This window comes from Nyctereutes procyonoides, unplaced genomic scaffold (assembly GCF_905146905.1).
Source record: "Nyctereutes procyonoides isolate TBG_1078 unplaced genomic scaffold, NYPRO_anot_genome, whole genome shotgun sequence".
Taxonomy (NCBI): domain Eukaryota; kingdom Metazoa; phylum Chordata; class Mammalia; order Carnivora; family Canidae; genus Nyctereutes; species Nyctereutes procyonoides.
In genome coordinates, this window is record NW_026575052.1 from 1,294,743 (window position 1) to 1,310,909 (window position 16,167).

At 53.7% G+C, this 16,167-nt stretch overlaps 1 protein-coding gene across 1 annotated transcript in view; it reads left to right on the forward strand.

Annotated features, from left to right (window-relative positions):
* The first annotated feature begins 993 nt into the window (after positions 1-993).
* TNFRSF8 (TNF receptor superfamily member 8) overlaps positions 994-16,167 on the forward strand; it is a 40,089-nt gene continuing 24,915 nt past the window's right edge. The window contains exons 1-4 of the mRNA XM_055331707.1: positions 994-1,069; positions 7,582-7,734; positions 11,056-11,149; positions 14,360-14,562. Of these exons, the coding sequence (XP_055187682.1) occupies positions 7,599-7,734; positions 11,056-11,149; positions 14,360-14,562 (433 nt within the window). The 5' untranslated portion in view covers positions 994-1,069; positions 7,582-7,598. The remainder of the gene's footprint in view (positions 1,070-7,581; positions 7,735-11,055; positions 11,150-14,359; positions 14,563-16,167) is intronic.

Here is a 16,167-nt window from a genome sequence, read left to right on the forward strand (position 1 = left end):
CCAGCCACCTCCTCCTCGGGCACGTGCACCTGCCGCACCGCAGCTCCCGCGGACCCTGCGCTCCGCACCACGAACCCAACAGGAAAGAGAAGGGCTTGCTCCTGGTAGCGGTTTTTTTTTTTTTTAGATCTTAGATTTTATCCATTCATGAGAGACGCAGGCCCAGGCAGAAGCGGGCTCTTCGTAGGAGCCCGATGTGGGACTCGATCCCGGGACCCCGGGGTCACGCCCTGAGCCAAGGGTAGACAGACGTTCAACCACTGAGCCACCGGGCGTCCCAAGGCTCAGGTGTTGTGGTTGGCTCCTCTGGGTCATGTGGCCATCGTGAAGGATGAGGCATTCTGATTGGCCCGTCTGGATCATGCGTCCATCGTGGAGAATGACGTAGTGTTGTGATTGGCCCGCCTGGGTCATGTGGCCATCGTGAAGGATGACGTATTGTGATTGACTCGCCTGGGTCACGTGTCCATCGCGAAGGATGACGTATAGTGATTGGCCCGCCTGGGTCACGTGTCTATCAAGGATGCTGTATTGTGATTGGCCCGCCTGGGTCACGTGCCCATCGCGAAGGATGACGTATACTGCCTGGCCCGCCTGGGCCACGTGCCCGCTGGACTTGGTGTGGGTGGGAAGCGTCGGGGCTGCTGCCGAGGCCGCCGGCGGGTGGAGGCGCCCGGTCCCCGCGCCCCTCGCCGTGGGTGTGGACCGCGTGCGCCTCCCCTCCCTGCGCCTGGGACTCGCACTGCCGGCCGCTGTGCGTGCGTCGCAGTCCGGCTGCCCTGGCTCCTCGGGCCGAGGGGTCCCTGCCCCGCGCTCGCGGGCCTGTGCGGCTTCCTTCGGCGAGGCCGGCCCGGCGCCGCCACGTGGTGTGGCCCGAGGCCGGGGGCGCCGGGGGCTCAGCCGGGGCCTCGGCCGGGGCGGCGGCCTGGAGCTTCTGTGCTTCCTTCCCCAGGGCTGAGCGCGCGGCTGCCGTGCCCTCGGGGGCCCTCCGACTGCGGGAAGCGCTGCGAGCCCGACTACTACCTGGACCGGGACGGCCGCTGCAAGGCCTGTGTGAGCTGCTCCGGAGGTGAGGGCGGCGCCGGGGGCCTCGGGGGTGGGGCCGGGCAGGGCGGACGGCGGCCTCGGCCTCGGGGCGGGCCTGCTGCAGCCCTTTGCCAAGCGGGTCGGTAGACGGCGGCGGGGTGGGGGTGTTGCTCTTTTTTTTTTTTTTTTAAAGATTTTATTTACTTATTCATGAGAGAATGAGAGAGGCAGAGACACAGGCGGAGGGAGAGGCAGGCTCCACGCAGGGAGCCCGACGTGGGACTCGATCCCGGGTCTCCAGGATCCCGCCCTGAGCTGAAGGCAGGCGCTCAACCGCTGCGCCACCCAGGGATCCCCTATGAATCTCCACACCCAGCGTGGGGCTCGAACTCACAACCCTGAGATCAAGGGTCACATGCTCTGTGGACTGAGCCCGCTAAGTTCCCCGAAATAACATAGCTTTTTGCATTCTTGTCTATCCTTTGTCACCTTCCCACAGGTTGACATCTGAGATGTGTAGAATCCACCTCCCCTGTGCTTGTTTTCCATCAGATTTTCACTGTGTTCTATTTATTTTTGCTCTCTGATGTCAGAGCTGTGTTATTAGGTATGATGTTCGTGAATACTGTGTTTTCTTGAGGTTAGACCTTTCGTCAGCATGAAATATACCTCTTTGCTCCTTACAGTGCTTGCCTTAATTCCGTTTTTGCTTGGTATTCACATTGCCATTCTTCTTCATCTGCCTTAGCGTTTCTCTGGTGTATCTTTAAGTTGGTTTTTTTTTTTTTTATTTTTTATGATAGTCACACACAGAGAGAGAGGCAGAGACACAGGCAGAGGGAGAAGCAGGCTCCATGCACTGGGAGCCCGACATGGGATTCGATCCGGGTCTCCAGGATCGCGCCCTGGGCCGAAAGCAGGCGCCAAACCGCTGTGCCACCCAGGGATCCCTATCTTTAAGTTTTTAAGACTTAAGACTGCCTTGTATTAAATGACAGTTACAGACGTTCATTATGAAACATTCAAGCACATGAGGAGATGTGAGGAAGAAAGCCAGCTCTGCCCCTTCCCCCTGGTTGGATGTCTGACCGACGCTTCTCTGTATCTCTATATAGAGGGGAAAAGAATGGGAAGGCCGACAGCCATACATGTGTGCAGAAAAGAGATTTTTAAAAATATTTATTTATTTGGGAGGGAGAGAGAGTGTACACACGAGAGGCGAGGAGGGGCAGAAGGAGAGGGAGAAGCAGACCCCTGATGAGTAGGGAGCCTGAGGCAGGGCTCAATCCCAGGACCCTGAGATCATGACCTGTACTGAAGGCAGATGCTTATGCCCGGAGAAAAGGGATTTTTATTTATTTTTATTATTTATTTATTTTTTAAAAAGACTTATTTATTTATTCATAGAGAGAGGAGAGACAGAGAGAGAGGCAGAGACACAGGCAGAGGGAGACACAGGCTCCGTGCAGGGAGCCTGACATGGGACTCGATCCCGGGGCTCCAGGATCATACCCTGGACTGAAGGCGGCGCTAAACCGCTGAGCCACCGGGACTTCCCGAAAAGGGATTTTTAAAGAGGATGGGAACACACTGTTCGTGATGTTCAAGTGATTACATTTGATTTTATTCAAGTGTATCAGAGGAAGAAGAAATTAAAGTGAAAATAATCACAAGAGAGCAGTTTCTAAAAAAAAAAATACAAAAAACAAACCCCTGTAAAATTAAGAGGTTATGAAAATCAAGAAGTAGTTGGAAGTCATTAAAAGAATAAAACTCTCTTGTGGTAAAGTCATGTTCTGCTTATTTCAGTTTTTGGATAGGAAAGAGTAAATTGGCTTCCTGTAACGAAAAATTAAGTAATTAGCTTGCTGCCTCCCTGTCCTCTTCCTGACTTTTATTACTTACTTTTTTTTTTAAACTTTGTTATTGCCTATGGTGTTTATATTTTCTGTAACCCTCAGTTCCTTGGCTGTTTGCTTTGCTATTTAAACTTATTCATTGTGCACCCGGAGTACATTGATGACAGTTTCTCTGTTCCTGAAATTTTCATTTTGATTTATCACTTGGTTGGTTAGATTTCACTGACCTGTGGATTTTTCAGGAAGGACTCATCTTTGCACATCCCTCGGGGGATTCTTTCATGTTTGGGAATGTTTCTTGCCTGTATGCTCGAATGACAACTTGGGCAGGTATATGATTATTCCTGAAACCTGTTTTCTCTAGAGCTTTATAGGCATTGGTGCTTTGTCTTCATATGGTGAATATTGCTGTGGAGGAGTCTGCTATCCGCCTTCTTTTTGCCCCTTTGTAGATGACCGCAAGAATAATCTTTATCTTCAGAGCTCAAAATTTACCAGAATATGCCTTGAGATTAATTATTTGGAAAGGATTCTTTCTGATACCCGGAATGTCTTATTTTGTCTTTTTTAAAAAAGTTTTTATTTAAGTTATCTCTGTGCCCAACATGGGGCTTGAACCCACGACTATGAGATCAAGAGTCTCATGTTCCACAGACTGAGGCAGCCAGATGCCCCTGGAATGTCTTTTCTATCTGCAGTTTAGTTTTTCTTCATTTTAGGGAAACTGACCTGGATTTTTATTTCTACTAAATATATATCTCAATGTCAACTTTACGGACGCCAATTATCCTTATGTTTGATTGTGTTTGCCTTTCCTCCCTGTCTTTTTTTTTTTTAAGATTTTTTAAAAAAAAAAGATTTTATTTATTTGAGAAAGAGAGAGAGCACAAGCAGGGGGGTAGGAGCAGAGGGAGAGGGAAGGAGCCTAAAGACTTGGGGCTCGATCCCAGGACCCTGAGATCATGACATGAGCTGAAGGCAGACGTTTAACCAACGGAACCACCCAGGAGCCCCTCTCCCTGTCGTCTTTAACTGCATTAGTATCTTCGTCTTTATCTTGGATTCACTGGTTTTTCTCTCAATGCTTTCTCTGTGCCATGAACTCAGTCTTCGTTATGATCTCTTCTGCTGCTTGCCTTCCAGGTGTCACCAGGGCTCTCAGGACACTGGTAATTTATTTATTGGATTTATTGGTGGTGCTGTGCATCTCCACTTGCTTTCTTTAGCTCTCTAGTCTTCCTTCTTATCCCATCCTTTTTTTCGTTTTAAGATCATCTTTTCTTTGAGCCTTTCCTTTGCTGATTTCATATTGTTAAGTTCTTTTATAGTAAAGCAGTCTTGGGATTGCTTCTGTTTTGGACTGGGTTCTTTGTCTTTCCAAAATGTATTTCTATCTTTTGGAACTTTCCCTTTCTTTCTGTTTCTGTCTTCCCTCCTCCCTTCCTTCCTCCTTAACTACTATAGTATGTTTGCAGAGTTGTCTACTCTTTTTCCGTGTAAGCATAGCAGGTGGAGCAGCTCTGTTGCTGCCTTCCTTCTGCCCTGATACAGTGTAGCTTCTTTACACCCGCCTCACCTCCCTGGGCTCTGGTTTGTCTTTTCTGCCTGGAGCTTCAGCTGGGGGCTGAGTGTCACTTTTCTTTCTTTTTTTTTTTTTATGATAGTCACAGAGAGAGAGAGAGAGAGGCAGAGACACAGGCAGAGGGAGAAGCAGCCTCCACGCACCGGGAGCCCAACGCGGGACTCGATCCCGGGTCTCCAGGATCGCGCCCCGGGCCAAAGGCAGGCGCCAAACCGCTGCGCCACCCAGGGATCCCTGAGTGTCACTTTTCAAAAATACTTTAGTAAAATACATATAACATAGAATTGATTATTGTATCCATTTTTAAGTATGCTGTTCAGTGGCATCAAGTGCGTTCACATTTTTTTTTTTTTTGGCAACAACACTGTCACCAGTTTCCAGCTCCAAAACTTGTACTTTGGCAGAACTGAAACTCTGTGCCCTTTGAACACTAGCTCCCTAGCACCCCACCCTGCCCCCTGTCTTTGGCAACTACCAGTCTACTCTCTGTCTTTGACTACTCTTGTAAGTTCATGCAAGTAGAATCCTAACTGCTGTATTTCACCAAGCGTAGTGTCTTCTAGTGTCTTCGAGACATTGTAGCAAATGTCAGAATAGTATTAGAGAGAGTATTGTAAAGCCACTGGATGGCTCTACCACATTTTGTTTATCCATTCCTGTTGATGAACACTCGGGTTGCTCCCACCCTTTAGCTCTTGTGACTGACTAATGCTGCTGTATGCACGTGTCTACCAATATCATCTGGTCAAGTCCCTGCTTTCAGTTCTTTGGACGAATATCAGCAGTGGAATGGCTGGATGTGGTCATCCTGTTTAATTTCTTGAGGAATCCTGAGTGTTACTTCTGAAACTGGTTTTAGGAGCCTGAGGGCTTGGGTGGGAGGCAGAGAGCAGCCAGGGAAGGTGTCGTCCTTGCTGGGGCAGGGATCTGTCTTCTCTTCCATCAGACAGGCATTACCAGAGCTGCTGCTGCCGGAAAAGAGGTGTACCCCACTCCTGGGGCCTCTGCTCATTTCCACTCGGCCTGTCGTTCCGAAAGTTAGCAAGTCCCGCTGACTTTCCCACTTCTCCCTGGGCCTGTCATACTATGTTTGGGCTGCTACTCTTAGGGTTAAAAAAACCCTTGAGTTTTCTGGGGATGCCTACTGTTTGTCCTCTGTCTGCCTCTCAGATTTTCTAGAATTCTCAGGATTTTATTCTCTCTTCAGCACCACTTCTGGGGTGCAGGTGAGAGTTAGGGGCTCCCCTGGGGCCTCTGTAGCATGGGAGAGCGGGTAGGACAGCCTCCCCAGAAGGTTTTAGGGGCCAGGCCCCGGAGAAGCCCTTAGCTTTCTGCCCACATCTCCTTGGCTACAATCCTGTCACATGACCCAAACCCACTGCAAGGCATGCTGGGAAACGTAGTTTTTCTCTGGGCCTGCAGAAGAGGAGTTGGTGCATGCAGCATTGTTCTCGGGGAGATTCCTTTTTTATGACTTCAGCTTCCTTTCTTTCCTTCCTTGAGCTCCAGGGGATTCTGTTTAATAGCTAAAAATTCCTGAGAATATTAGTTGTACTGATGCTAACTCTCTTTGGAGAGTTAGTTCTTTTTGAGTTTGGAGCAATTTTTTCTTGGTGCTGGTTTTCTCACCTTTGGAGACCCTCTGGTCCTGCCCGTTGTACCTGGGGGGGGGGTGTTCTGGAGTGGCTGGTCTTCTGGGTCTGCAGGGTCTCTTCCTCCCACAAATGACCAGCCCCAGGGCACGTCCCGCTCACCTCCCCAAGAATCTCCTGGGGGAGATGCCTGGCTTCTGGATTGTGGCACAAATGGGGAGAACCGTGGGGAGACTGACCCATGTGGGTGTTCCTGCGTCACTCCCTCTCGGCTTCCCTGGGGCCTGCCCCTGCCCTGTAGCCCCTTGGAGACGGGAGTACTCCACCCTGGAGCCTCTCCTGGAATAATCCTCTTGGGTTATTTTGGGCTGTGGGCTCCTTCTTCCATGCAATCCCACTAGCCTTCCATATTTCAGGAACTCTTCACCATTTCTGGTTGACCAGGGATGCCCTGTGTTTCTTTCCACAGGAATGCTTGCATTTGCTGAGTACTTAGACCAGTGATTTTTTTTTCTTGAGATAAAATTCACCATTTTATTTATTTTTAAAAATTAACTTATTTTTCAAAGTAAGCTCTACATACACCTAGTGTGGGGCTTGAACTCACAGCCCTGAGATTGAGTCATGTGCTTTAGCGACTCAGCAGCCAGGTGCTCCTAAAATTCACTATTTAAAGATGTGCAACATGGTGATTTTTACCATGTTCACAATATGCAACCACCACCACTATCTGACTTCAGAAAATTTCCACCTCCCCAAAAGAATCCCCAATCCTCCCAATTCTCATCCCCCTTCACTCACTTATAGTCACTAATCTACATTCTGTCTCTGGGGACTTGCCTACTTGGGACATTTCAAAGCCATCAGTATATGGCTTTCAGTGATTGGCTTCGTTCACCTTGCAGTATTTTCAAAGTGTATCCGTGTTGTAACGCAGGTCATTTATGCTTTGAATAATATTCCATTGGAGGGATATGCCATATTTTGTTTATCTATTCGTTGGTTGATGGATATTTGGGTTGTTTCTACTTTTTGGCCATTATGAGCAATATTGACCTGAATGTTAGATTTGGGACCCTCCTCCCTAATCCCTGGCAAACACATCTTTCTAGTGTCTCGATAGTTTGGTCTTTTCCAGAATGTCACCAAGTTGGAGTCACACGGCATGTAGCCTCTTCAGACTGGCTTCCTTCATGTGGCAATGTGCATTTATGGTTCCTCCATGTCTTTTTTTTTTTTTTTTGGTCCATTTTAAAATGGGGGCATTGGTTTCCTTTTAATACAATTGTAATGATGTCCAGGGATATGGGTGGGGAAGTGGAGGCTGCCTCATTGGCCCCGCCTGCCTTCTTGCCCTCATTGCAGGAACACTCTGGAAAGAAGGGCTGAGCGCACTAGCTCCCTGCCCGATGGGAGGCCACAGCGGCATCCTCCGTCATGAGCCAAAGTGTCCCTGAGGGTTCTCTAGATCCTTTCCCCGGTCTTCCCTCTGTCCCCCATGACCCTTCTTTGTGTCCCTTAGAGGATCTTGTGGAGAAGATGCCGTGCTCGGGGAACTCCTCCCGTGTCTGTGAGTGCCGGACCGGCATGTTCTGTGCCACATCAGCCACCAACACCTGTGCCCGCTGCATCTCCCACTCCATCTGTGCGACAGGGATGGTTGTCAGGTTCCAGGGTGAGTATCCCCACCCTCAGCCCAGCACTAAGATCTGTGCCAGACTGTGCCTCTCCCCCACCCCTGCCCCAGATCCCCAAGTGACCTTCGACCTCCTACTTCTTCAATCCTGTGGGACAGATGGCCGCCTCCCCTCGAGATTCCGTAGGTGCACCAGCTACTGCACTTGGTGTCCCAGGCTCAGAGGGACCCTGGTGGCCTGAGGCACAGGCCCGCCTGGAGGAGGTCTGGGGTTGGTGTGAGGCTCAGGGCAGAAGTTCTCTGATGCCTCGTAAACAAGAAGCAAACCTCGGGTCTCTGTCCTAGGAGTTCCTCCGAGGATTAGGGCTGGTTTCCCCACTCTTGAGGCGTTGGGAGTTAGAGTTGCTGAGAACCGAGTTTCTTTTCCCACTTGCTGCGTGAGTTCAGGCAAATTCCTTACCCTCTCTGGACTTCTAATTTTCTGATGATACAAGGAGGCTCGTGGCCAGAAAGGAGGCCAAGCACTCAGGTCCCGTGTGGGTGGTACTGAGGGCACCTTGCAGAAGGGAGGCATGCGGAGTGGGTGGGCTCTGGAGCGTGGCCGCAGGGCGGTGGGGCAGCCCCCCAGGCTGGGGAGGAGGCAGGAGGGGGTCGCAGGGAGTAAAGTGCCCCTGCCCAGCCCCCACCTTCCCACCTCTCCTTTCACAAGCCCCATGCCCCCACCCTCTCCGCCGCCGTCCATCCTTTCCTTCCCCCCACACCCCCCAGCCAGCCTGTCTCCCAGTCCCATAGGTTTTGCCCCCCCAGTTCTCTCTCCCACCCCCAACCCTACTTCCTCCTGTCATTCCTTGCCCACGGCCGACAGGCAGAGCCACGCCGGCAAAACCAAATCTGGTGCCGCCCCTCTCTGGCGCGCTCACGCCCTGCTGAACAAACACTTCAGTACGTCGACGTCACTCTAACCATAACGACAGTTCTGCGGGCGGTGCGGGCTGTGTGCACGACAGAAGACCCGGGGACTCACCGCCCATCTTCCTTGTTTGATGGGTCTGCCCGCGGCGTGTGCCTGGCCTTGGCGGGAGCAACGGGGAGGGGACGCCCGCTCCATCTTCCCACAGGCAGGCTCCAGGCCGTGGTCCTCCTCCCGCCTCCGCTCACCCTCTGCGCCCCTCCTGTCTTGGCTCCCCTGGGTTAGGGCCGTCTTTGGGGTCCGGCTGTGCGCGCTTCTCGCTCCTCCCAGGCCCTTAGAGCGTGCTGTTCCTCTGGGACACGCTTCGCTCCTGTTGCTCGCTCAGCCCTGCTCAGCCTGAGGTCTCCGTCCGCACCTCGCTGCCTCAGGAGGCCTCCTGTGCCTGGTCACGGGGCGCGACTGCACCGCGACGTCTTGTCCCTCCGTGCCCCTCACAAACACGGATCCGACCGTTTGTGGCTCTCGGCTGGGTCGGTGTGGCTTCCCTCCCAGCACCGTAGCTTCGCGAGGGCTGGGCCCGTCGGGCCCCCGGTCACCCCCGCGCTGCCTCCCTGAAGGCCAGGCACAGTCTGCTCCGCAGAGGTATTCGTGGAAGGCCCTGGGGCCCGATGGACCTGCTGGGGTGGGGGGCGCAGGTGGGGTCCCGTGCCCGGGGTCACAGACCGCTCAGCTGAGGGCCGTGCAGGAGTGCGCCTCCTGCCAGGCGCAGGCGGGGCATCAGCCACCTGGGCTCTGGGCCCCTGGCACGTGTGGGGCGGGCGCCCAACCTGGGCTTCGGGCTCCGTCTAGAATGCGAAGTTGTCCCCGGGAGCCCGTGCATCTGTGGGTCGCGGCTGGAGTTCTGTTCCAGGCGCCGCGGGGGGTTCGCCCCGGCCTCCAGGCCCTTGGGCTGGCGTTCCCGCGGCTGCCCCAGGGTGGCACCATAGCCCCGGCCCCGGGCTGCCCCGCCAGCCCGCGGTATCACTGGCCTCACGCGGCCGTGGAGCGTGTGGAGGAGGCCGGTTGCGTTGAGATGCGCGGTCAGGGTGGAATGTGCCCAGACGTCCGACGCTTAGTGTACCAAACTGTAAAACAGCTGGTTAAGGATTTTTACATGGATCATCCTCTGACTTATTTTAGACGTAGTGGGCTAAACGAATTAACGTCACGTGTTTCTCTTTACGTTTTAAAATAATGGTTACTAGGAGGTTTCAAAGAACGCGTGCGGTTCCCATCAGGCACTTCTCTGGGACAGCGCGGCTGGCCAGCTCGTGGGCTCCCCGGCTGCTCCCACAGGGCCGCGCTCCGGCCGGGCCAGGGGAAGTGGTTTCTGCGCGACAGTCAGCCCCGAGCTCAGCCGCGTGCAGAGCTGCCGTTAGGTGGTGTCTCCTGAAGGTCTCAGAACTCCGTCAGGCAGGCTGAAGTAGCTGCTACAGCTGAGGAAATTGAGGTCCAGGATGGCGGGTGCGCTGCTCAGGACCACAGAGCAGGGAGTGTCCGAGCCGGGCTTGGATGTCATCCTGCCACATGCAGAAGCACGAGACACATCCGCGTTGCCCACGCCGCCTCCACCGAAACCTTCAGATCATAATCCCACACGGGACGCTTTGCTCAGCGATGAGTCAGGAGCCTAGTTGGGGAAAAGGACGCGCTTCTTATTAGGCGTTTACCGTATAGCGCGCACTGTGATGGGCGCAGCGAGGACATGAGAGGTGGCCGGCAAACTCCGATCCACGTGATGGGAAGTGCTGTGTGTTTTCCTCTTTACTCTGCTCGCACCCAGTATCCTTCGGGAATCTTGGGGCTGCTTGTAACAGAAATCTTGGATTTTTTTGGTTCATGTAGCGGCAAAGTCTGGCCTAGCTCTGGGGAGTGTCAGGCACGGCTGGATCCAGGAGCTCTGTCATTTCCCGTTTCTCCTCTCTGACCCCTCAGTGTAGGTGTCCGTAAGATACCTACCAGCAGCTCCCGGCTTGCTTCCCTCCCAACCCCAGTGGAAGGACGGCTTCTCCTTCCTACATTTTCCACAACCAAAACCAGAACCTTGGCATTGTACCTCACGGGCATGCCTTGGGTCATGTGCCCATCACTGAGCCCGTTCATCAGCATCAGGGGAATCAAATGGATTGATTGGTCCAGGCTGGTCTGTGGGAGGGATTCGAGTGAACACAGATGCGGAGATTGGAGAGACTGTTCCCAGGAAGAATCGGGAGGCTTTACCCTAATGGGGAAGGGACACTGGGCAGGTCAGGTGGGCACCACCAAACGTCAGGTGGCCGCCGCATGTTCCAAGCACCTCATTCCAAACTCTGGGTTGGGGTGGTAAGATCGATTCCTAGCGTCTCGCTCCTCGGCGAGTCTCAGGCTCCTCGGTGCCGTCTGTCAGTCCCACGTTGCTGCCTCCCCTGCAGGCACGGCAGAGAGGGACACTGTCTGTGAGCCGCCTGCCCCAGCGACCAGCCCTGACTGCAGCACCAGCCCCGAAGCCTGCCAGGCCCCCACCAGGTGACTCCCGGCCCTCTCCCGTCCTGCTGAGTGTGGCGTGGGGCTGCCTCGGCCCACGGGGTCCCCAGAGCCCAGCTGTCTGTGGTGTGGGTGGGCTGCAGCCCGGGGTGTCGGGACCTCAGGGCGCCTCTCTGTCAAGCCCATAAGCCCCTCGAGGCACCACCGTGCACCCAGTCTTCCCTGAGCACATACGAGAAGGGCCTAGAAAATAGGCCTTGCTCCCAGGAGCTGACAGTGGGGCTGCCAGAGGCTGTGGGCAGAGCGCTGGGGACCCCTTCTCTGCAGAAATGGTTGCCCTTGGGCACAGACCTCCCTTTGCCCCTCAGGAGAATTGGCGGTGCCATTTCTGGCTTCTTTCCCAGCAGCGCCCCCCCGCAGGCCAGGCCTCTCCTGACTTCCTCAGCAAGCTCCAGGGCCAGGACCATGCTTCTTGGAGGGGGTGCTCCCCTTACCCCGGAAGATGATTCCACAGTGGCGAGGGCCACCGCCTCTCCCTCTGCGCAGAAGCCCCGTCCAGACCTAGGTAAGTTCTCCAGGGGAGCGGTGGTTGCTTCCCAGGGCAACAGTGTCTCGGTGGGTGGACCTGCGTGTGGCATCCGGGCAGGGGGCTCTGGGCTGTGGTCTTTCTCGGTCCGGGGAGGAGAGGGTCTCGAGGTCTCTTGGGGCTGAAGGCTTTGAGGGACAGAGTAGATAATGGAAGAGGTCATTCGTTCCACGGCCGCCTGTGTGCCGGACGCTGAGGTGCCTGCGAGGGAGCAGGTGTCGGTTTGACGTCCTCCTGAGTCCCTTGACGACGGACGGGCCCCCCCTTCACTCCTGTTTGTTCCTGAGTAGCCTTCCGTGGTGGGTGATACCACACGTTGTTTATTTAGTACTTTTTGGATATTTGGGTGGTTTCCTCTTTTTTGGCTGTAATGAATAATGAGAAAACAAGTCTTTGTGTGACTGTGCGCTTTCATTTCTCTGGGGTTTGTGTTCTTAGTTGACTTCTTATTAAGACTTCTTAGGATGCTGGGTTTGAGCCCTTCCTCCTGTAGCGGAGTCCAGAAGCCCTCCTTCCACCCGGTGGCTTGCCTTCTCGTTCCCTTTATGGTGTCTTTGCCAAAGAGATGCTGTCTTTTTATTTATTTTTAAAACTTTATCTGAGAGCACGTGTGCACATGTGTGAGTGAGGGGACTGGGAGAGAATTCTCCATCTGAGCTGACATCAGGGGTCCGACGCTCAGCTCACTGAGCCACCCAGGTGCCCCTAAAGAGATGCTCTTAATTTTAACGTGGTCACTGGGCCTGGGGGGCTCGGTCGGTTAAGCATCTGCCTTCAGCTCAGGTCATGATTTCAGGGTCCTGGGATCCAGTCGTGCACCAGGCTCCCTGCTCAGTGTGGAGTCTGCTTCTCTCCCTCCCTCTCCCTCTGCTCCCGGCCTTCACGCGCGCACTCTCTCTCTCTCAAATAAGTAAATAAAATCTTTTTTTTTAATTTTTATTTATTTATGATAGTCACACAGAGAGAGAGAGAGAGAGGCAGAGACACAGGCAGAAGGAGAAGCAGGCTCCATGCACCGGGAGCCCAACGTGGGACTCGATCCCAGGTCTCCAGGATCGCAGCCTGGGCCAAAGGCAGGCGCTAAACCGCTGCGCCACCCAGGGATCCCCAGTAAATAAAATCTTAAAAAATTTTAATATAGTTACACAGATCCATCTCTCTTTGTGGCCGGTGCTTTTTATGGACTGCTTCATATCTTTTCCTCCACTCAAGTCTCAAAGACATCTGCACTTCTTTTCTAGAATCATTACCATTTTGCCTTTCACGCTTAGATCCGCTGTCTGCCTTGGCTTTCGTGTGCAGTGTGAAGCAGCGGCTGTGTTGAAAGTGTCCACCTGGATGTCCAGTCGAACCAGCACCTTTTAGCAAACTATCCTTTCCCCACTGTTTTACATGCCATCTCTGTGGTGAGCCAAAGGTGTGTAGGTGCCCGGGTCTGATCCTGGGCTTGATGTTCTGTTGCGTTGGTCTTTCATCTAGTCCGTGTGGATGCCATCCTGTCTCCAATCCTGTAGTTTTTCCTTAAGTCACTGTGGATGGTTGAACAACTCCTGCACTTTTGTTCTTCAACATGGGACTGACTCTTCCTGGTCGTCTGCGTTTCTTTTTTTTTTTTTTTTCCTAAAGATTTTATTCATGGGAGGCACACACAGAGAAAGGCAAAGACACAGGCAGAGGGAGAAACAGGCTCCATGCAGGAGCCTGATGTGGGACTCGATCCCAGGACCCCGGGGTTATGCCCTGAGCAGAAGGCAGACGCTCCACCCCTGAGCCACCTGGGTGTCCTGGTTATTTGCATTTCTACATCCACTTTAGAATCAGCTTTTCATATTCCATAAAACATCCTTTTGGGATTTTGATTGGGATTGCATCAAATCTGTAGACCGGTTTAGAGAGAATCCATATCTTTACAGCATCCAGTATGTGGGAAAGCCCTACGTTTCTTTAGATCTCCTTTATTTTTATGTACTTATTTTTGCTCAGGCCCGCTTGAACAACTTCTCTCAGTAACATTGTGCTATTTTCTGTGTAGAGAAAGTTACAGCTCTGTGGCAATGTTTCTGATGATGGTGGGAATGGTATTCTTCCTTCTGTGTTTTGTGTTCTAACTCTTCATTGTTGGTCTTGTTTTGAACCACGTGAACAGCCAGTGTGTGGCCGCCTCACCTGTCAGGGTAGCAGCTTCCTATGGTTCAGCCCAAACATGTAGACGCTCAGTTGATTTTGATGTGATAGCATTACATCCAAGCACCTTGCTAACCTCCCTTGTTAGTCCTAATAACAGATCCGCCGATTCTTTGGGGTTGTCTGTGCACCTAACGACGCCGTCTATCCATGAGAGCCTGACGTCTTCCTCTCCGGGCCCTGCTACTCTCACTCTTTTCCTTGCCTTCCCGCGTTGCCTGGTCCCCCGGTGCCACCCCAAACAGATATTGGGGCCAGTAGGCATCCTTGCCTCACGTCTGATCTCAGAGGGAAATTGCCCCCACCCCGGGTTTTGACATAGCAGTGAGGCCGGGGAGAGGGCATGGTGGCCGCACCGGCCGCAGAGGGAAGAGACTGAAATCAGGGACAGTTAGTGCCTTGTCCTCTGTGGCTTTAGGCACATTCCTTCCCTCTCTGGGCTCAGGACTTTGAAAGATTGATGCAACATGTGTGGAGTTCAGGAGCCGGCCATGGAGCCGGGGGGTGGTGAGTGGGTGCGGAGGTGGGCTGGTGGCCCGGCCTGGAGCTTCTCTGCTTCCTTCCCCAGGGCTGACCGCGCAGCAGCTGTGCCCACAGGGGTCCTCTGACTGCGGGAAGCAGTGTGAGCCCGACTACTACCTGGACCGGGACGGCCGCTGCAAGGCCTGTGTGAGCTGCTCTGGAGGTGAGGGCCTGGGGCTCCCGTCCAGGGGCAGCTTCCTGGGAGCAGGGGTTCTTGGCTGAGGATCTGGGGTGGGGAACCCCAAGTTCGTCCTGGGGCTGCACAGCCCTCGGGAGCCTAGCTCGCCTCACTGATGTCTCTGAGCAGTTGGCCTTTACTGAGTCCCACTGTTGACTGCGGGGCTTTGGTGGTGGTGACCGCCTCTCAGAGAGCTCCATTTGCTCACTCTTGCAAGGAAACCTTCGTTACCATCTACCCGTTCCAAACTGGTCTCACCGTTTTGCATAGCTGTCTTGGGGTGCGTAGCTTATGATTATCCCCATCGTACAGAGGGGAACGGGAGGCCTCACACAGGCCAGGAGGCCTGGAGAGCAGCAGGGCTGGAGTTTAAACGTGGAGGTTCTGGGCTCTGGTCACACTGCACTGTCCCCTAGAACGTGCTGCAGACAGGCACTTACCGGGTGACTGCTGTGTACGCGGCCAGCTCACCACAGCCTCACAGCACCACCAGCCGCCCCGTGACGTCTGTGAGGGCCACGCAGGGTAAGGGAAGCAGCCAGGCCCCAGACGGCCCTGGCTGGTCGCGGTCCCAGCCCGCTCACAGAGGCCACCAGAGGGGGGAACTGGGACTACATGTCCTTGTCCAAGGTTGCTTTCTCATCCTAGCTGAAGTCGAGGCCAGAGAAAGAACGCTGCTTGTTGTCGCTAAGGCCACCGTTCCAGGTACTAAGCCACGTAGCAAGTTGTCTAAAACTTGGTGGCAAGAAACAAGCCATTCACTGTACTGAAGGGTTCCACGGGTCAGAGTCCAGACGCGGTGCTGTGGAGCGGCCGCTCTCTGCTCCACGGGTCTGGGGTTTCAGCTGGAAAATGTGAAGACGGAGGTGGGAATCCTCTGAAAGCATTTCCATTCATGGGGCCGGGGCTGGTGCCTGCTGCTGCGGGGGCTTCAGTTGCTCTTTGTGTCAGCCTCTGTGTGGCTCACGTGGGGCATCCCCAAGGCCTGGCGCTGGACCCCAAGGATGGGGCAGGGGTGCAGACAAGCCCTGTCCCTTCTCTGAACCTACCTCTGAAGTCACACGGCGTGACTTGCGCCAGTTTGTGCCTCTTGAGGCAGTCACGAATCCCACCAGAGTCCGTGGAAGGCGAGGAATCAGGCTTCTCGATGGGCAAGTGGCAGAGGGCTGGAAATGCTGTTCTGGCCATTTTTGGGGAAAAAAATGCAATCTGTCGTAGCCACCAGGTCAGATAGAGACACAAGAGGTGGCTCTGGGTCCGAGAAGTCCTTCAGCTGAAAGGGCGAAAGTCCTGCGCAGCGGTCGGTAGGCTACGGGGGTAAGAGCAGACTCTGGAGCCTAGGAGCTTTGGTTCGAATCTTGGCTCTACCAGTTTGCAGCTTAGAAACACTAGCACGTTTCTTCACGTCTCTGTGCCTCAGTTTCTTCATCTGCAATGGGCATGGTAATAGCATTCTCTCAGAGAGCTGTTGTAGGAATTAAATAGGTTAAACTAGGTTAATCTGGGCAGAGGGCTAAGAATGGTACCCCATGCACTTGGTGGTATTGCTACCGCCTTGCTTGCTCTCAAGATGTTTTTAATAATTTTTAT